Source organism: Sceloporus occidentalis, unplaced genomic scaffold (assembly GCF_023333645.1).
Source record: "Sceloporus occidentalis isolate IW3139 unplaced genomic scaffold, rSceOcc1.0.p SCAF_2, whole genome shotgun sequence".
NCBI lineage: Eukaryota > Metazoa > Chordata > Lepidosauria > Squamata > Phrynosomatidae > Sceloporus > Sceloporus occidentalis.
The window spans coordinates 63,287,014-63,308,068 of record NW_028316982.1 but is presented as its reverse complement, the minus strand read 5'-3'; the positions used below and the strand labels follow the sequence as shown (position 1 = coordinate 63,308,068).

At 39.4% G+C, this 21,055-nt stretch overlaps 1 protein-coding gene across 2 annotated transcripts; it reads left to right on the top strand.

Annotated features, from left to right (window-relative positions):
* Window positions 1-716: 716 nt before the first annotated feature.
* Window positions 717-19,722, top strand: LOC149318471 (polycomb group RING finger protein 6-like). 2 transcript variants are annotated; one of them, XM_089509789.1, is made up of 10 exons: window positions 717-1,022; window positions 3,961-4,060; window positions 6,833-6,929; window positions 7,298-7,353; window positions 8,658-8,717; window positions 11,736-11,841; window positions 14,601-14,628; window positions 15,587-15,685; window positions 16,717-16,803; window positions 18,349-19,722. In XM_089509789.1, the coding sequence occupies exons 1-10, from the start codon at window positions 789-791 to the stop codon at window positions 18,415-18,417; spliced, it is 936 nt and encodes a 311-aa protein (XP_089365915.1). In that variant the 5' UTR covers window positions 717-788; the 3' UTR covers window positions 18,418-19,722. The 2 variants fall into 2 exon arrangements, with proteins under 2 accessions (XP_089365915.1, XP_089365914.1); XM_089509788.1 differs by having other exon boundaries at window positions 11,733-11,841.
* The last annotated feature ends 1,333 nt before the right edge of the window (window positions 19,723-21,055 follow it).

Sequence of the window (21,055 nt, the reverse complement as noted above, 5' to 3'; positions counted from 1 at the left end):
CATCTCAACAGGGACCCCTCTTTTGCAGCCCAATGTGTCTCCATTGCAGTGAAGTCACAGACTTCTTTGTAAGCAAAGATCAATGAATTCCTCAAGAAGTCTCCATCTCTTTGCATCAGGAACATTTTGGTGTTGTAGAGGTACAGTATAAGGCATTTCCCTCTCTGCTTTTAAAAACCTTTCATTGTTCAGCCACTTGCTTTCAAAAGAACACCTGCCCTCATGACACATCTTGCCTCAATGTTATATTTCATCATTTTCGCAGAATGTACCCGCCATGGGCCAGGATTAATTTATCTATTTTAATCGTATGTACAGCGCCTTGTGAATTTACAGCGCTATATAAATAAAGCTTAATAACAATAATAATAAACGCATTCCAAGAACAGTATCTTTGTTTTCAGATAAAAATTACAATTAACCTTTTAAATAAATAAAGTACAAAGAGAAAAACAACACATATTTCCATGGCTATTTTTTAGAAATATATATTATATTATTATATTATATTATATTATATTATATTATATTATATTATATTAGTGACCGAGGCCAGGCCTCGAACCGACTTCCTGATGGCCTGAACCTGAAACGAAAACTCCATTTCCCAGCAGCCTTAGCGCGGACATATATGCAAATGAGGCAGCTGTGTGAGAAAGAACCTCACGCCAACAACAGGCTTCTTCTTCGCGCATGCGCCTTGGGGCTCTCAGTCACTTTGCTGAGGATTCCTCCTTCTAGGAGAAGAGTGAGCTTCCCAGGGGCTTGTTTTCCTCTGAGAGGCGGCCATGATGAGCGAAGGGCTGGAAGGAGGGGAAGCAGGAGCCCTGGAAGCCCCTGGCTGCTCCTCCTCTGGGGCTGGGCCCCGCTTCGAGAAGGGAAGCCTTTCTGAGTCCAGCGGGGAAGGAAACGAAGAAATGGAGGAAGAGGATGAGGATGAAGAAGAGGAAGAGGAAGAGGGGGAAGGAGAGGGTCTAGAAAGGGCTTTTGAGATGAAGGAAGACGAAGCCAATTCGGAGGAGGTAATAAGGTCAGGGCCCAAGACACACTCCACTTTTGAGACTGCTTTACCTGCCCTGGTTCAGTGCTAGGGAATCCTGGGAGCTGTAGTTTTGGGAGACATTTAACCATGAGAGCTCTGGTGCCACGATAAACTACAGTTCCCAGGATTCTCTGTCACTGAGCCAAGGCAGTTAAAGGGGTCCCAGATTGGATTACTTCCGCAGTGTCTTTTGGACATTAGTGTAATAAAGTATCCATATTCTGGGTCCTAAATATCACCAAAGGTCCAAAACACACTGCAGAAGTAATCCAGGATAAAACTGCTTTAACTGCCCTGGCTCAATGCTAGGGGGATTATGGGAGCTGTAGTTTTGGGAGACATTTAACCAGGAGAACTCTGGTGACATAATAAACTACAATTCCCAGGATTCCCTAGCACTGAGCCAAGGCAGTTAAAGTGGTCCCAAACGTATTTTGGACCATGGATAGGGACTAAATACCCACAAAGGTCCAAAACCCACTCCAGAAATCATCCAGTTTGAGACTGCTTTAACTGCCCTCATTGAATGCTAGGGGATTCTGGGAACTCTGGTTTTGTGAGACTTAGCCCTTTGTTGGAGAGCTCAGATGCACAGGATTCCCTAGTACTCAGAGCAGTCTGGCCAAAGGCACAAGATCCCATCTTATCTTGGAAGCTAAGCAAGGTCATCATCTCTTGTTAATACACGCATTCCTTCATATTTGCGACTTTGATTATTTACAGGTTTTATTAATATGTTCTCTCTAGGAATATCTAGGTCCTCCTCTAAAAGTTGCACTGAAAGACCTAGAGATTCCTAGAGAGAATACTCTACTAGGCTTTTGTAGCTCCTCCAGTGAAGTTCTATGGTCAGTGCCTGTCAGATGTTGACCACAGAGTTGCACTGGAGGACCTAGAGATTCCTAGAGAGGTGTCCTCCCAGGTAAAAAGAGTGTTTTTGTTATTTGCGTTTTTTCCATATTCACGGGGGTCCTGTGCCCCTAACCCTAGCGAATATGGAGGGACAAGTGTATTTGGATGGCAGACCGCCAGTGAATACCAGATTTGTTGCTGCTGGGTGTCTTCAGGTCGTTTTGACCCAAAAGGGAACCTATCACTGGGTTTTCTTGGCAAGATTTGTTCAGAGGAGGTATGCCATTGCCTTCCTCTGAAGCTGAGAGAGTGTGACTTGCCCAAGTTCTCCAAGTAGGCCAAGCTGGGAATCGAACCTGTAGGCTATATTTCAGAGGAAGGAACTGGCAAAACCAACTCTTGAGTATTTCTCGTCTAAGAAAACCCTATGAAAAAATCATGGAGTTAGCATAAATTGACAGGCAACTTGAAGGCATGTATACACACAGAAGGGTTAGGATGAGGCAAGGGGGAGCATAAGGTCATGCTCAAGTAAAGAAAGCAGCAGCTCCTAGTGGTTAGAGCAGTGGACTCAGGTTGGAAAGACCTGGTTCAAAACCCTTCTTGGCTGTGGAACTTACCTCTTAGGGTTGTTTTGAAAGGAGGGATGGTTAATAAACGTATATAAATAAATGCTACTGAGAATATAGTGTGCCTTCAAGTATGTAGAGAGATCTTGTAGCACTTTTGAGACTAACTGAAAGAAAGAAGCTGGCAGCATGAGGTTTCGTAGACTTAAGTCTACTTCCTCAGATGCATTTGGAAGTAGACTTTAGTGTACAAAAGCTCAAGCTGCCAATTTCTTTATTTCAGTTAGTCTCAAAGGTGCTACAAGATCTCTCTGCGTAATGATTCTACAGACTAACACGGCTATATCTTAGAACTGTGCCTACAAGAGATTTCCAATTCTTGGCATCATTAAGGCAAACCTATCATGTTCTCGAGGCAAGATTTGTTCAGAGGAGGTTTGCCCTTGCCTTCCCCTCAGGCTGAGAGAGTGTGACTTGGAGGGAGGGAGTTTACATGGCTGAGCTGGGAATTGAACCCTGTTCTCCAGAGTCTAGGTCCAATGCTCAAACTACTATGCCATGCTGTCTCCCTTCCCAGAATACTTTGCTGTAAATACTACTAGCAAGGTGCTATGTTTAGAGAGCTGGGTTTGGATGTAACGAATTCAAATTAAAATCCTTGATCAGTTTTACTTGCTCTCATTGCACACTGTGGCAAGGTTATTACTAGTGTAGAATATGCTTTGACTTCCTTTAGGAATGAGTGTTGTGGTTTAAAAATGTAATAATTTTGTTTCCCCTCCAAATGTGTAAGCCTTTGCTGTATTTCTCATGATGTCGTATTTCTTGAATGTCCCATGTTTTATTTTATATTTATTTTATATATTTGCATACCAAATTATATATATAGTGGACCCTTGCTATACACTGGGGTTTGGTTCCAAGATCCCCTTGGATAACAAAATCTGTGGATGCGCAAGTCCCATTAAATATAATGACATAGCAAAATGGTGTCCCTTATAAAAATTGGAAAATCAAGGTTTGATAGTTGAAATTTATACTTTTTTGGAATATTTTCAAACCATGGATGCTTGAATCCATGTATAAAAAATCCATGTATTAGAAGGGTCGACTGTATTTGCATATATTTCAATTACCTGGTTGCCAGAGTGAAATAAACTGAAAATGAGATAAAACAAGGTAGCAACATTAGTATAAAATCAGCACTTCATGTCTTGTCTGTTTCTTAAACTTCACAGGCTGTGAAGGTAATGGCCTGAGCCCTCTCTTGCACTCAATTACTGAGGCAGCCAAAGATCACACTACTCTTACATCTGTATTTATACCCTTTCTTTCCAAAGTGGATTTGAAGTCCTGTTGTTGAAAAGAAAGATTAATTAGGCAAAATTTTAAAATTTGCATGTATTCAATATTTCAATTTCTTTTGGTATATCTTCAGTATTTTTAGCAAATAAACTTTTAAAATATTCTGACATACTTCTTTTTTTGCATTTGCAGCGCATGATTAACCTCTCTGAGCTGACACCATATATCATGTGTCCTATCTGCAAGGGGTACTTTATAGATGCCACGACCATCACAGAGTGTCTTCATACATGTATGTAGTGGTACAGATTTCTTGTTCAAAAGAAGCTTAAATTTGCATATAGAGAAAGATCAGTTCACTTTAGCAATCCATCTGGGTTTTCAGAAAAGGTTCATTCCCCTTTATCTTTAATTCCTACCAGTTCTGAAAATTAATTTAGAAGAAAAATATGTTCTAAATAATGTTTTTACTAGGCTAGACAGCTACCTACTAGGAATGCTTAGCTGGAGTTGCTGCACTGAACGGGGTTGGACTCAGTCTATAATGCCCTTTCCAGCTCGATGATTCTATGATACTTGTACCTGCCTTTCATTTTCACTTCCTACATAAAGAAATAATTATCTCACCCTCAATTTTTGATGCTTTTTGTCTTCATTGTCATAGACGAACCAGTGCAGATGATCACATGGCAATCCAAACCTATAGCATGTTCTCCGACCTTAAATCCATGAAGTTACTTGTTGATACTGGTATCTGAAGTGCTATATAACTAGGGGACACTGCTCTGTTTTCAAAGCAAAAGTAGAAAGCCAGGTTCTTGAGATTCATATCATGTTTAGTCAGTGGAATGGCCCCATACTGCTCTTTATTTCCTGCCTTTCTTCTAAGGTGGAATCCAAGGCTTCTAGGTAAGCTAGAAAGCTGGTTGATAACAGGTTAGACCAGGGGTAGGCAACCTGCGGCCCGCGGGCCGGATCCGGCCCGCCAAGGCCTTCCAAGCGGCCCCCGAGCACTCCTGCCGCCGATTTCCCCCGTTTTTTTGCCGCTCCGGGCGCCATTTTGTTTTTCAAAATGGCGGCCAAAATCTCGCGAGACCTCAGGATGGCAAAGGTCACACGAGATTTCGCCGCCATTTTGCAAAACAAAATGGCGGTGCCCATGTAGCAGGCCTGTTGCAGCCCCTAGAGCACTCCAACAGGGTTCCAGGGGCTGCAGTGGGCCTTCAGCAGGCTCCACCTCGCCCTCCGCCCTCCTCCTCCTCCTCCCTAAGAGCAGGGAAAGGAGGAGGAGGAGGCAGCAGAAGGAGGGCAAAGCCAGGAAGAAACGGAGCCAGAGCAGCAGCTGCAGCCACAGGTTGGTTCATTGGGGGAGGGGGTTAGGTGGGTGTTCTTTGCAAAATGCCCTCCCAGTAGTACTTTGTGGCTTTTCTTTGCTTGCTGCCTTTTATTTTGAATTGCATTTTAGTAATCTCCATGCCTGTAACTTTAATATTAATATTATTATTTAATTGCCCTGGTGTTCTTTGCAAAATGCCCTCTCAGTAGTACCTTGTGGCTTTTCTGGGTTGAAAGAGTGCATGTTTCCTGCCTTTTATTTTGAATTGCATTTTAGTAGTTTCCATGCTTGTAACTGATTATTATTATTATTATTATTATTATTATTATTTTCACTTGCCCTTGGTGTTCTATGTGCAAAATCCCCTCTCAATGAGAAAGAGGAGGAGGAGTGTGACTTTCCAAAGTGCATTTCTGTGTATTTTTGGTGCATTTATTGCTGAAAGGTCTGCTGTAACAATGATAGCAGTGGAGGTGGTGGTAGTGAGGATTATGATGATGCTTCTGTGGAAGCTCCGCCCCTGGAGGGTGGAAGCTCCACCCCTGTTATATGGCTCTGCCCTGGAGGGTGGAAGCCCCACCCCCAGCATGCGGCTCCGCCCCGGGGGTGGACGCTCCACCCCTGTTATGTGGCTCCGCCCCTGGAGGGTGGATGCCCCACCCCTGGCATGCGGCTCCGCCTCCCCCCCCGGAGGGTGGAAGCTCCACCCCCGGCTTCGGCCCCCCAGTTGTCTGAGGGACAGCAACCTGGCCCCCGGCTCAAAAAGGTTGCCTACCCCTGGGTTAGACTGTTCATCAGCTCTGAATATCTTTGATTTTCCTCGTTTCTGGTAGAAATATCTTTCAAATTACCTGACATCTGATTCTTAAAAGAGAGGGAGAGAAACCAGCAACAGAACCTGAGACTTACTGCAGGCAAAGCATTCTGTTTTGCCACTGAATGTTGGTACCTTGTTAAATTACAAATTTCAGTATCCAGTGGCTATCATTCACTAGCTTGTCTGAAGTTCAGCTACTGCACTTGGCTCATCATTTTTTGCCTTTCGATGCCAATGTTAGAGGGAAAAGAATAAACTACTGAGTTGTCAACAGCTGGGGGAATAAGATCCAAAACACACTGCAGAAATAATCCAGTTTGAGGCTGCTTTAACTGCCCTGGCTTAGTGCTAGGGAATCCTGGGAATTGGACAGAGAAGGCTAAATGTCTTACAAAACTACAGTTCCCAGGACACCCTAGCATTGAGCCAGGGAAGTTAAAGTAGTGTCAAACTGGTTTATTTCTGCAGTGTGTTTTGGGCCTAAGAAAGGATAAAATACAGTGGTTAAAGTTGTGATAACTTAATGTGAAGGGAGGGCTGTTCCAGAGCAAAGTTGGGTAGGATAGGATCAACTCTGTTTCATTACATTATTTTGTGCATGTTGCTGATATTCTGAAATAAAGACTGTTTTAACCAAATACTAAATATTTGAAGAAGTGAGGCATAAATAAAGTTGTTAATAATAATAATACATATTGCTTCTCCTTCTGCAGACCTTATTGCTAAAAGTCTCTTTATAATCATTTTCAAATATTTTTCATCCAAAATAAGGTAGAAGTTTACATAAGCAACACTGTTGCCTTTTCACTTTGTTTATTTTAGAATTCGTCTGCAGTTTAGCCAACACTTATTAACATATTGCATTATATTTGGTAATTGTCTGCATATAACTATAAATTTATTTTTTACAGTCTGTAAAAGCTGCATAGTTAGACATTTTTACTATAGTAACAGATGTCCGAAATGCAACATTGTAGTGCACCAGACACAGCCTCTTTATAATATCAGGTAATCATCTTATATATTACTTTCTATTTATGTTTAGTTGGTTTATAAGAATAATGGTTTTGAGTCAGCATTCATATTTTTATTCTAAACTGTGCTTGTTGTGATATTTGAGTGGAGGAATATTTCAAAGCAGGCAGACTTGTTTCTGGGGCTTCAGATTTTCCCTAGTACACCAATACAGTATTTTAAAGATAATAACTAAATTGGTTTTGCAATTGTGGCCTGCAAGTGTTGACTACTACCTTAGTCTTGTCCAAAAACTTTGCTTGTAGGACAGAGCCATTTGTATTCTAGGCCACAATTATAGATGAAAAATGTCTAATTAATGTATTTCAGTCTAGTAACTATCTTCTCATCTCTTCCTGTAGGTTGGATCGACAGTTGCAAGATATAGTATATAAGTTAGTTGTCAACTTGGAGGAAAGTAAGTCTTGTATTTTGATCTTACTGGTATTGATTAAAAAATAAAAATAATGACAGGCTTAATTAGAGCGTACAGGAGTACCAACTACTTTTTGCATTGAGTAATATTCCCAAATCATCTTGTTTTAGATTCTTAAGATCAGTTTTCTCTTTCTTCTGTAAGTGCCATTTGCTACAGTAAAAGAAATTTTGTTGTAACTGGATATGCTAAAATGATCACCTTTCATTTTATCATACTTTCAGACTATAATTTATAGAAAAGCTTAACATCTTGTTGGGAACTGCTAAAGCAATGCCAGAATACCAAAGAGGTCTAATTTCTACCACCAGTACATATAGCTTGATCAGCAGGTAGTGCATCTGTCTCTTAATCCTTCTCACCTTTTCTTTTCATCTTCATCGCAACAATTTAATGGCCATAGTTTCTGTAGCCCACATAATCTTTTTTTCTGTATCCACAATTCCTTCCCTTCCCCAAGTCTGTTAGAACATTGCAAATGCCAAAATCACATTATTTTTTCAAGCTATTTGAGGACTACAGTCGTCCCTCCTTTTTCACGGGGATCTGTTCCGGTCCTCCTCGCGAAAATGGACTTTTGCCTATATTCAAGCCCTATTGGCATGGGAGCATGCAGGTGCGCACCCCATTCATTCTCCCTCCGTTCATCCCTTGTGCATAAGCGAGGGATGAGGGTCCAAAGACCGTGAGAACAAAGGGAGGACTGTAATTTGAAAGTTCCTGCATAAATGCAATTTTTTGGCCTCATTCTTTGCTAAAATTCTTTCATAGATACTGTTCTTACCATTTATGATTACAGCTTGCTCATGGTTTGCCTAACATAATTAACACCTATGAAATATAACCAGCAAAATGTAGAAATGCCAAAGCATGTTCTGCAGGTTAATGCTAAACAAATGAGTATGTGAAATCAAGTGGAGGAGACAACACCAGAACAAGGAAGCAAAGAAGGACAATGGAGGAGAGGGAAAGTTTGAAATGGGGCCAAAACCCATTGTTGAGGTACTGAGCCCTACAGAGTTCTCACAGCAAGTTATATCTCTTTACTCTTAAAATTATATACTGAAATGGATTATGCATTTCATAATTTGTATTAAAAAGTCCTACGTATCTTAGCAATGTTACCATTTTCAGGCTTTGCTTTCTTGTTTTCCGGTCTTTATCATCTATGAAAATTCTGTTGGATTTGGTAGCTGCTGTTGTCAATGTGTATTTCAAAAAGATCTCTAAAGTTCCTATACGTACAATGATCAGTAACACAAGAAATTATGTATTGCATATTTTAGGAGAGAAAAAACAAATGCATGATTTCTACAGAGAGAGAGGTCTAGAAATACCCAAACCTGGTAAGCTGTGTGTATTACAGTTTAATAGTATAATATCCATGCTATTTTCTACTACTGGATCATATAGCTGAGCCTTCCAACTACAGACTATGATTTGTTCACTACCATAAGGATGTTCACTGACAGGACATAGTCATGATATGTGTTCCTTGCTGGACAGTGAAGTTACTTTGGTAATACAGGCCTGCAATGAGAAAACTTTTTTCAATATTGTAGCTGTTTTTGATGTATTTGGGTGCTGAATTCAAAAAGCACAGTAAAATATTGTATCCCACATAGTTTTTCACAAATTCAATATTATTAATTTATTTGTTACTCATCTTTGATTAAGTATGGATGCTGATTTTCCAGAATGATTTCTTTTAGTCCTTTTGAATAGATTTCTGTGCTTCATATCAGCAAATTAAAGTATTTTAAAAGGCTATTAGAATACATTAAGCCCCTTTTTAGGGGCAAAGTAGACCTGGGCTGCAATGACCGCATAGCCCGCTGTCTCTGTTATGGTCCCAAATGGGCCATCAGCAGGAACGGTTCTTTACTTTTGCCGGTGGCTTCGGGCCACTTTGGGGTGGCCTCAGAGCAGCTTTTGGCCACTCCAGAAGCATGTGTCATCTGCATTTCACGCCGCTGAATCGGTCGGAAGCTGCTCCTTTTGGCCCACCTGCTTCAGACCTAACTGTTTGCAGGATAATCATTTGCAGGATCATTTCATTCGATCACATATTACAACATTGAAACATCAAAGCTAGTGATGAAAAAAAACTGTGCGTAGTGGAGCAAATTTGAGGCTATTTTTTAAATTTTTATTTGGAACACCTAATTGCAAAGCCAGCAGGCATTTTTAAGAAAGTTTTATCACCTTCAGTTTTGCAGGCCTGTAATTAGAAAAGGTCATAATTGTTTGTTAAACCTTATTATGTGTTTTTTATATGTGTATGTAGTTTGTGGTTTTATCAGTTCACCTCTTCAGATAGATTATTAAAACCACAGCTTTTTAAGCATGGCAGGTGTGGGAGGTGCGGGTTGCACTGGGTGACACCGCAAAGGGGGTGACACCTGGTTGGTTCCCCCCCACACCCCCATGGGCCCTTCCTGGGGCCTTGGGTACCTCATCTGGGCCGCTGCATACTTGTATGTATGCATGGTCCCATGCAGCGCATGGTGCCGGAAGTCCCTCCTCCAGAGGCCCCACCCCCTGCACCGGGTGTCACCACTGAGCACAGTTATACACTTGTGGAAGTATGATAGAGTGTAACAGGATACAGAAGGATGCAAACTCTGACATCATGAACACTTTCATGTCCATGAAAGCTCATGCTAAAATAGATAATTTAGTCTAAAAGTGCTAGTAAATTCTTCTTCCTCTTTTTCCTTTTTCTCCTTTTTAGTTAGTGACCTTATTCATGGGTATGGAGAATTAAGGGCCAAAATCTCACTATAATGGATGTCATTAGTTCAGACCTGTACACAAATTGTGGCCACTTTCCTAAGTGTAACTTTATTGTGAAATTCAGAATACCATTGCTTGTGACTCTTGCATTTTTATGGTAATATCCAAGAGTTGTCCAAGCTCATGGGAATGGTGGATGGCCGTATACATCAGCCTCAGAATTATGGCTTGACGTTCTAGCCAGTCATTATTTGTAGTTACCAGTGTCCGTATGTATGTACCTTGATTAACAGACATAGTATAGTTCCTTCTCCAGCATTTAACATAATGAGACACATCTCCTAAGGAGGAATATAGGAGTTTCTCATATTTTAATTTGTTTTTGTTTTATTTATATACCGCTATTCCAAAGTTCATAGTGGTGAACAGCAAGTAAGCTAATTAGCAAGTAAGCTAATTGTGATAAACGGGTCTGTTGCTTGTACTTGCCTGGAAAACTGAAGAATAGATTCATAGAGACCTGCCTATGTCATTAGGTCTATTCTATTTTTTTCTTCTTTCTCTGGATTTTAAGGGGTTTTTTTGTGTGTAGTCTGTACTAGCTTTTCTAGACTGTAGCCAACCAGTCAGCTTTGCTTCATGTCCCATTTATGTCTGAGATTCCTTTGCTGTTACAAGTTGCTGGGAGAGTGAAACCTTTGGTGTGTGGTAGCTGTTAAGCTCAAAGAGTAGGAAGATAAGGATGAGGGGAGTAAAAGTAGATATGTAATAACAACTAATGAAAGAGACTGAAAAACTAATGTATGGTCATGCAGTGAGATTTGTGGAGGAGAGAAAGATGGGAGTGAAACAGACTTAGTTACAGGTAGGAAAAGAGTAAGGCCCTAACTAAAAAAATGGGGGTCGCAATACTGTAGACACAAAGGTAACAATAGGTGACAGTTCAGAAACAGAGGCCTGTTACAGACAGCCAAAATAAAGCTGCTTCAAGTCACAGTGGAGGTATGGTGTTTCAATGATGCATGCATCCTAAGAGTCCAGAAGTCACACCAAAGCCACGCTCCAGCCCTAAGAACTGGAGCGTGGCTTTGGTGTGGCTTCTGGACTCTTAGGATGCATGCATCATTGAAACACCATACCTCCACTGTGACTCTAAGCAGCTTTATTTTGGCTGTCTGTAACAGGCCAGAGTTGCCAAGACTTTTTGATTGGGTAAATGAATCAATAAATGACTGAGATATAGGGTATTATTGAGTAGATAGCAAAAAAGTTAAGGGTGGTAGAAAGAAGAACAAGTAGAATGGGAATGCGAGAAGAGAGAGCATACTATATAGAACAGATTTTTGTTGAGAAGTCTTTGGGGGAATATGGAGTAATAACAAGAGAAGCAGCCTTAATACACTGGATTGACAGAAAATGTTGAGTTGAAATTGTAGCAAAAAGTTCTTTGGCAATCTTTCTAATGATTTGGCCCATTTGAATTAGTAACAGTAGCCTTAAGCAGTTTGGGTTGTGCATTGCTGAACTATAATAGATGTCTATTCACCTTATTTCAGCTTTTATTCTACTGCAGATGCTACCTGGCTATTTATCTTAAAGTTTTGTTTATCTTATTATTATCTTAGCAGCACCACAAGCAGTTACTGTAGGTAGAGGAAGGCCCCGCAAAGTTGTGGGCTCAGTGTTCCGTATTCCCCCAGAACTTGACACATCACTACTCCTGGAGTTTATTGGGTAAGTAAAAGTTATTTTTTTCCATTTGGTTCTTATAAGTAACCCCATAAAAGTAATTAAAGGATACATCAGATCCTGTTAATTCAGAGAAATTCTGTAATTAAAATGGAAGACAGTCACATATGTATCATTGTGCATGATAATTGGATGCATGACTCTTCCTAACTTGTTTGCACTATGCCCATTTGTGTGTACATATTGCGAAAAAATTCAGGCAGTTAATCCCTTTTGAATTTGCATGATGTTTAGGAATAGTATAGCATTTGAAATTGGGCCAGAAGAGAGAAAGATAGTGCCAGACAACAATCTTTGGGTATAGAAGAATATTGGAAGAGCAAATTCAATATATGGAAACACCAAGATAGATTTTTCTTGAGCTTGTGAGCTGTTTTGAAACAGTTTTTTATCTACTATCTGACCAATTACAATGCAGAAAAGAGTTTACTCAGGAGTGGGTTTTCTTGACAAGTTTCTTCAGAGGGGATTTGCCAATGCCATCCTCTGAGGCTGAGAGTGTGTGATTTGCCCAGGGTCATCCATTGGGTTTACATGGCTTCGCCAGTATTTGAACCCTGGTCTCCAGTGTCCTAGTCCAACTGTCAAACAACTATACCACAGTGGCTCTTGGCAAGATAATTGTTTAAAATACTGTATATACTCATGTATAAGTCTAGAAATTTTAATAAAAAAATTGACCCCCAAAAAGCTGTCTCGACTAATTGACAGGTCAATGTAAGTAGTGTATTTTAACTCTTCTTCTCTGAGCAGAGTGGCAAAAGGTAAGAGCTTATGTGAAGTTGAAGGCTCTCATAGCTGGCATCCATGTTTTTTTGTGGGTTTTTTGGGCTATGTGGCCATGTTCTAGAAGAGTTTCTTCCTGATGTTTCGCCAGCATCTGTGGCTTGCATCTTCAGAGAATGCTTGCCTAGAAAGGACTTGGGTATATATATTGCTACAGCTTAGTTCATCCTGGGAGCATGGGGGGAAAAGCACCAACCCCTTCTACTGTTTCCACCATGATGCTGCTTCTGGCCTTTTTGAATGCTTGGGTGGGAAAATGGAAGTGGTGGCACTTCTTTGGTACTTCCTCTTAAAAGAGTGCCAAGAGGAATTGAGCTTAGAAGGATCTGAATAAGACATTTCTGTATGAAGACTGTAAACTTCGTCCTTTACATCCTTTGTTGCATGGCCCTAAATTTTATCATCGATTTATCCATGAGTCATTTCAAAATCCATAATTTTGGCCCTCGACTTATACATGAAGTTGACTTACAGTTGAGTATGTACGGTATCTGCTTTTTTGAAACACCAGAGGGCAGTGGCAGCTAGCAACTTTGGAGTAATAGTATTAGAGATGTATGAAAAATTTCTCAGTTAGCATTTCATTGTGAATTTTCAAAATGAAACTAACCATAAACTGGAATACAGTCTTGATTTAACTGAAATATGATTGTGTCATATGTTTAAATTTTTAGCAAGCCAGTCTTAAACCACTGAAAGATTTGATTTGGATTATGTAGAATCAATTAACAAAATACACTAAAGGCACCAGATCTTGTATGATCTTGGAAGTTAAGCAGGATCAGCCCTGGTTAGTACTTGGATGGGAGGAAGGAACTGTCAGAACTACCTCTGGTTTATGACATACAAAAATTCATGAAATGCACTCTGGACTATCCAGGAGACATACCTTAGACATGACCTCTATAGATCTCACAGTGGCCTGATTACATGTGGCTGTTTTTCTACTCCAGCCTCTGCTATAAAATTAACCATTTATCAGGGCTGCCACTAGCTCCTCTTCTTGGAACTTACACTTTTTTCTCAAATCCAGATCCTTTGAGTCTCTCCTTAAAGCTTCTCTTCTCAGTGTCAATTCTGATAGACAATTCTGTAGCTTCATCCAGAATGCTGTTGTAAGTAGGACCATTTTGGACTAAGAACAGCTCTAGAATTGACATGGATGTGGTCACTTTTGATACTGGATTAATCCTTCCATGGAGTAAAAAGAATCTCCATATCTACATTAACATGCTGGATCAAGGCCTGCATGACTTATCTCACCTGATTTGACCTCAAAATACTCTACCTGTAGATCCATAGCCGTATGAGCAGCCTTCTCCACCAGCCTGAAATCTTTATTGCAGGATGCAACAAATGGGAGTGCCTTTTCCAAATACTACCATATGAACTTATTTTCAGCTGTTGCCTTTGGGAGATGGGTCCTGCAGTCGGTTGCTTACACTCAGTACAACAATAGCCATGGAATTAATCTTAGTAAGGATGCCTTATGATTGATCTCCCAGTGAAGAGTACATTGGTACTTCTAACTTTTTCTTCTGGGGAGGTTCAGATGAAACCCCACACTTGAGGGGGCTGATGGGGAATCCTGCATACTTTTAGTGCCTTTTGGATTGTTGCATTTGCCTTTATATCTGTCAGGTGAGAGCCCTTTGCATCTGCTTTCCTCCCTTTTCTCTTCTGTGCTATCCTCCTACCTGAATCATTTCTCAAAACATGATGGCTGTGGTCAAAACTGAAGGTTGAGGCAAAGGACACCTTTTATAAAAAATATAACATCGCAACTTTGCCTCTCCTGAGCATTGAGTAGAATATAGCCAGCTCTACTTTGGACTCCCAAAAAGGAACAGTTTATGGTAAGTGATATATAATGGCATCTTGTTGATTTAGCAGCTGAGAGATCCAAGAACACATGCAGCTTAAGACATATTGATTGTGTCAATTCATTTTTCTTTCAGAGCTAATGATCTCTCTGGGAATTTTAAGGTACGAATATTGCTAACATTTATCTTTTTGTATCCTGTATTCTGTTTTAATAACATCCATAATTAAACACTGCAGTATGAGAAGAAGTGATTCTGTCCTAAACTGTCTTTCTAAGTCCATTATTTACAACAGACAAAGAAAAGTTTTTAAGACTGGGATGTAATATTTTAGTCTGACCAGATAATGAATCACAGTGGGAATTCCAAATACTGAACAACCTAATTGTCTGTCTTCTATGTAAACTATCCAGAAATTAAACTACCCACAAAGGTTCACAAGCACAGCTTAAAAAAAGGTTACTTTTGAAGGTTGGAAGTAAGATTTTATATGTAATGTTGCAAATACATATGAAATTCAATATGATATAGAGCAGGGGTAGGCAACCCTTTTGAGCCGGGGGCCGGGTTGCTGTCCCTCAAACAACTGGGGGGCCGAAGCAAATAAATAAATAAATTTTTTTAAAAAATTAATTAAATAAATAAACCGGGACAAATGTAGGACAAAATTTTCAAATGAAGGGCACTTTTTAATAAAAAATGGAGGACACGTGAAAAAATTTGCTGATTTTTAAAAAAATGTTAAGATAAATGCATGTTTCTGAGGTTTCTATAGACAATTGCCCCACCATGCCCCTCGCACGAGACGCCAAAGGCCCCGGCGGCAATCGGCGGCAGGACTGGGCTGGGGCCGGTCCCAAGGCCTCGCGGGGCCGCAGGTTGCCTACCCCTGATATAGAGATTAGAATCATGATCTATGTAAGTCAGATACAATAGGTATCTTTCTTGGGTTTGATCCCCCAATATGGCCCGGTTATAAAGCTGGTCTGTCCAGTTCCTAACGAAATTGCTGTAAATCTATTAGACGACAGCTGCCATCCTTGCAAAAGATTTTGATTAGAATTTCTTGCTGCATTGCATAGAAACCTTACAGTATAAACTTTGCTACCTCTTCCTTGCAGCCCCTCGAAAAGAAGTTTGTACGTGTTTCAGGAGATGCAACCATTGGCCATGTAGAGAAATTCCTCCGCAGAAAGATGGACCTTGCTCCTGGCTGTCAGGTATGCTGTGGTATTTGCAGAACCATACAATGGGCTGTGTCCACACCATATGGTAAAACCCACTTTGTAATAGCAAGAAGTGAATCAATCTTCTAGCTTTCTTTGTGTGTTCCTTTTCAGAAGGCATTATGTAACTTGGAAAAGCGCAATTTGTTACAGTAAAATTATATAGTGAAGAGGGCCTAAATACCCTAAAGGCATTAGATTCCATCTGATCTTGGAAGCTAAGCAGGGTCAGCTCTGCTCACTACTTGTATGGGAGATCGCCAACAAATACCATGACAGTTAAAATGGAATACAGTTGGCCCTTGGAACTCACGGGAATTTGTTCCACCATGCCTCCCCGAGTTCCAAAACTTGTGCATATTCAAGCCCCATAGGCTTGAATGGAGCATGTGCATGCAGGGGGCATGCCATGGGCGTGCACCCCATTGACATTAATGGCAGTCGCCCCTCTGCAGATTCTCAAGTACGCAGACTTGGAGGGGCAACTATAATAGCAACGTAACTGCACAATGTGAATTATCAGTGCCACAATTATTTTCTGTTCTTTTACATTTTATATCTCAATAACTATTGTATATTCTTCCAGCATAGAAACTATATTGGTTGTGTGGCACACAACTGTGTCAGATTTATGGGTGTGTGATTGAAGTGACTGAGTGAGAAGGCATGAACTTGCCTGATTGTTAAGAGGCTCTCCGAAGTCTGATTTTCTAGCCCTCAGAAGGGTAGGCACTGTTGGTAGGGCCTTCCCCATTGTAGTGCCCTGGCTTTGGTATGCTCTTCCCAGTGAAGCTTGCCAAGTGCCCACTGAAATATATTTCATTACTAGATTTAACACAAACCTTTTTCACTCAAACCTGTTGTTGTTGTGTGCCTTCAAGTCATTTCCAACTTATAAGTCAGAAACAACTTGAAGGCACACAACAACAACCATGTATGGCTATTAATATGACGATTTAACAATTTCTTGTTAATTGCATATAAAGAGAATAATATTTTGATTCCTTCTAAATGTTTATTTCTAGGTAGACATAATATGTGGTGATCACCTACTAGAAAACTACCAGACTCTAAGGGAAATCCGACAAGCTCTAGGAGAGAGTGCAGTGCAGGTAAGTTAGTGGCAAATTTAAAAGGCACGGGGAGGCTCAAAAGGCTTAGTACCATTTGTTGTACGATGAAATAGGCAATCTTTTCATCCTGACTATCAGAGTTGATAATCAAGAGATGCAGAAAAACACATGCACAGCTTGCCCCCTCTCCCACTATCGTATGTACTTTGTCCCCACACTCATCCACAAAGAATTACAATCTTTCCATACCATCCTAGTATGTGAGGGGAAGGAAAGTTTAAAGTCTATCTCTGATCTGAGACACAAACTACACACTGTATTAAAAACATTGTGTGCAAACTGCAGTATGTTTTTCTTCATTTGCAAATAAACATGTAGGCTGTATTGACACCAATGGGCAATATTTTGGTCAAACCTCTTTGAGTATTGAAAAGGAGATAGGAGTGGGGCCTAGATGAAACCCCACATGATTAGGTGAAGCTTTGTGTGAAATTGTAGATCTTTTTAAGCTATCACATCTTCTTTATCTAAATACAGCACATGGCAGAGGAAGCCAAAGTCCCTTTGTTCTCTTTCACAACCACTTGCAGCCACCATTTCAGGCTCCTCAGAAAAACATAGAACTGATGACTCATTAGCCAGGCTGAACCTATGTAAAGGCATCATTTATGTTAATGAGTACCTCAGTCCTCGCCTTGTATTGTGATGTGAACTGCCACATTAGCTTAATAAAATTCACACAGTTTATACATGGTAATTAATAGCTTGTCCAGCATTTGCATAGTATCACCAACAAATAGGTACCCATCTTGCATAATGCTACCACAACTATGCTTATGGTTTCAATCATTCTTTGTTCCATTGGACTCAAGCATTTTGTTTCAGGAAAAAAAAAATGCCTTTCCTTTTAGTCCTGGGAGGTGAAATTGAAGCTTGTTCTCAAGAAAGGGATTGGCATCTCCCTTTTTGTTAGACCTGCATCAGTCTTGATCTGAATATACAGAGGAAATCTAAAAAAATTCAGGGTTCTTATGGTACAAGGTCATATGCATGTATAATTGCATATCTGCCAATGACATTTGATATGCTTAGCTAAGAGAGACAGTGGTTTAAAGGCAGAAAACATAAATTGTCTTGTAAAGTACAAAGTGGCTCCCATACTTATGGGAAGGAGTATTAAACTCTGAGGAGTCATTACGATGAGCTTGTCCAGGTCGGAGAGCTGAATCAAAAGATGAAGTGACTACATTCTGTTCATACTACAGTACAATTCAAAGTGGGTAATACATTTTGATACAGTTACTTCTTTAGGGGGGTATTTCATTGTACAAGCATAAGTAAATAACTGAAACAACAGAAGAATATATTGATTTCTTCAGATGTTTTACCACTATCACTTACAGATTGTGCCAAGAGAAAACTACAAGGTAACTTCATACTCGGGTGCTGCCTATTTTGTTCCTTTCCTTCACAGCCAAGAATAACTTTTCATTACATTGTATAAGGAAAAATAGCTTTGGCAAGCCTTCACTTTTCCACTGGAATTGTTTCTAAATGTAATTTTCTTTCTTTCTTTTTTTCTAGGATGGTTTACTCGTGCTTCACTATGGCCTGATTCTTAGCCGAGATTCCACATTTTCAGGGATTTCTTAAATATCAATTAAAGCATTCTGAATGAAAAATCATCCTCAATGTGAAGTGCACTAGAGAAAGCCATCTTATTGGGAGAAATTAAACTAATGCACTGCTGTTTGCTCTGCACAGTGATGTAGCATCTGACTTAAACCAATGAGGGGAAAAAAACGCTGCACCATGAGTACAGCTATGAATACTTCAATGCCCTTATGTCTCAAACATGGAGGTAGCTCAGGGAAAAGGAGTTGTTTCAAGATAATCAGGATTAATTTTAAATGCTGTTTGTTGTATCATTGATGGCTTACTTTCAGAACTTGAGCTAAAGACAGGTATTTATCTAAAAGATCTTAACTATAGAGTTACATGGTATTCTCAGGGATGATGTTGGTGTATTATTGGAAGAGTCATGTATTCTTTTGGGGAATATTTAATTGTATACTAATAGACTCAGTTTAGAAATAGTAAAGGCAACTTTTCAGATTTGTGTCCTGGACTAAATGGAGCGTAACTACCTTTTTTAAAAAAAAATGCAAACATTACATCTCATGTTTTATGTGAGAAATAGCATTAAAATATGCAGTAGCTTGTCAGATTAATGACATTGTGCAGAAGCTTTTAGAGTAATGTTAACTATACGACAGGTTGTTAACTATTTATCAGACTGTCACCATTCTTTACCCAGTCTGGATTTAATAACTGATTGTACAGAAGCTTTTAAGGACCTGATTATAATCCTATTGAAGTCAGTAGTATAGATTATATCTAAGGATAATAAGATTGCTTGTTTAGATTGGTTTCACATTCTCTGGATGGTGCAGTTAAGCTGTGGCTTAAATCCCTCAAATGCTTGCACTTACTCCTCACAGGATTTGCCACCTTCCTTTATTGCAGATGTTCAGCAACAATCCACTATTTATTCCAGCAGCTGCCATTTTGGATTTTCAATGTCTTCTTCCAAAATCAGCCTTAAATTATGTGTTTTTAGAAGTGTAACTAAGTTGTATTTAGTTACTCAGCAACTCAGTAAAGGATTAGTTGTCAGAATTTTCTAGAAGAGAGCCACAACAGTGGTCTTATTGCAGGGTTTTTATGGAATGTTTGTTATAAATAAATCATTTATCACAGGCAGCACACTGAGTCTTTCAGTTTGATTGCTAGCCAAAAGATAGACTTAGTGATATGGCTTCTGTGCTTGTATGGAGGTAGAAGAGCTGCTTCTGCTGACCTTAGAATCCTTTAGCATAAAATTGTTATTTCATGGTCTTAAGGACACTAAAAATGTGCATTTATGGTTTGTGAAAATAATAATTTTATAGCATCAAATTTACTGCAGTCTGTGTGCGTATTTGTAAATATTTATGTATTTTATATTCAAGATAGGTTTTTTTTCAGGATTTCTATAAAAGTAATAAACAGAAAGGGACTGAAATTATTTCTTTCAGTGTTTTTGTATACTATTTTAAGAGATTAAGGGTTGTGGCTAAGGTCTTCCTAAAAAGAAGTCATTTCAAATGAAAAAATAAAAAGTGATAGAAACTCCAGAAAGGCAAGAATAAATTGAAATAATGCTTTGTAAGAAAAATGGGGATGTGATTGAGAATCTTATTGGGGAAAATTAAAAGAAACAGTACATTTATATCAAAATACTATTTATTTGTTAAAATATTTTATTCCATCCTTTTATGACAAGATCCTAATTCTTTAGAAGCAAATACAGAAATAGGAACAACAAATATTTGAGAAAAAAGAAAACACTTAGAAATGTGCTTGAAACATTAGAAAACGAAGGCATGCCAGAATAACCAAAAGAGAATAGTGAGATTGCAGGGAGGTAAAATGGTTTATGTGGACTGGAGTTCCTTCCTTAAGCTGTTGAGCAAATAAAATTGTCACAGGATAAGAGGATTCCCAGTTGTCTTACGAATTTATAACAGATTAAGAGGAAAATAATGAATTTATTGTTTTCATAATGGGGAGAATTAATAATGATAAATGCAGCATATTCACATTATGTAGGTACTGTTATGTAAACAGGAATTAGTCCTGAAGATCTGTATTCAGCCTGTTGATATTTAATCAGTCTGTTAATGATCTGAAGAGAGCAGTACAATGGTCAAGTTTCTGTTTAATACTGAATTATTTGAACTGGGGAGAATACTTGGATCATTTGCCAACTGACAATTTGGTTGGTGTACAGAAGCTATCAAGTATTTAAGTATATTGGTTCCTTGGTATATCATTCAACTGATAGAATCATAGAGTTGGAAGAGACCACAAGGACCATGCAGTCCAATCCCCTGTCATGCAAGAATACACAATCAAAGCAATCCTGACAATGGCCATCCAGCCTCTCTTTAAAAAAACCCTAAAGAAAGAGACTACCACACTCCAAGGGAGTGTGTTCCATTGTTGAATAGCTTTTGCCATCAGGATGTTCTTGGGATCAAACAGTTACCATATATATTAATGTACAAGTTGACCTCATATATAAGTCAAGCAAGTTTTCAGGGTAAAAATAATGGATTTTGATATGACCTGTGTATAAACTGGTAAAACTTACGGGGCTATAACAAAGGATGGAAAGAGGAAAACACTGCTTCCTTCTTCTCTGGATCTTTCCCAGCCACCTGACACCACTTCACAGATACTGGAGGAG

What these genes read in the sequence shown, in the direction of transcription:
- LOC149318471 (XM_089509788.1), top strand. Translation starts at nt 789, where the DNA reads ATGATGAGCGAAGGGCTGGAAGGAGGGGAAGCAGGAGCCCTGGAAGCC. An exon ending in ACCTTGCTCCTGGCTGTCAG is followed by an intron (nt 15,686 to 16,716) that starts GTATGCTGTGGT and finishes GTTTATTTCTAG; the next exon opens with GTAGACATAATATGTGGTGA. An exon ending in TAGGAGAGAGTGCAGTGCAG is followed by an intron (nt 16,804 to 18,348) that starts GTAAGTTAGTGG and finishes CTTTTTTTCTAG; the next exon opens with GATGGTTTACTCGTGCTTCA.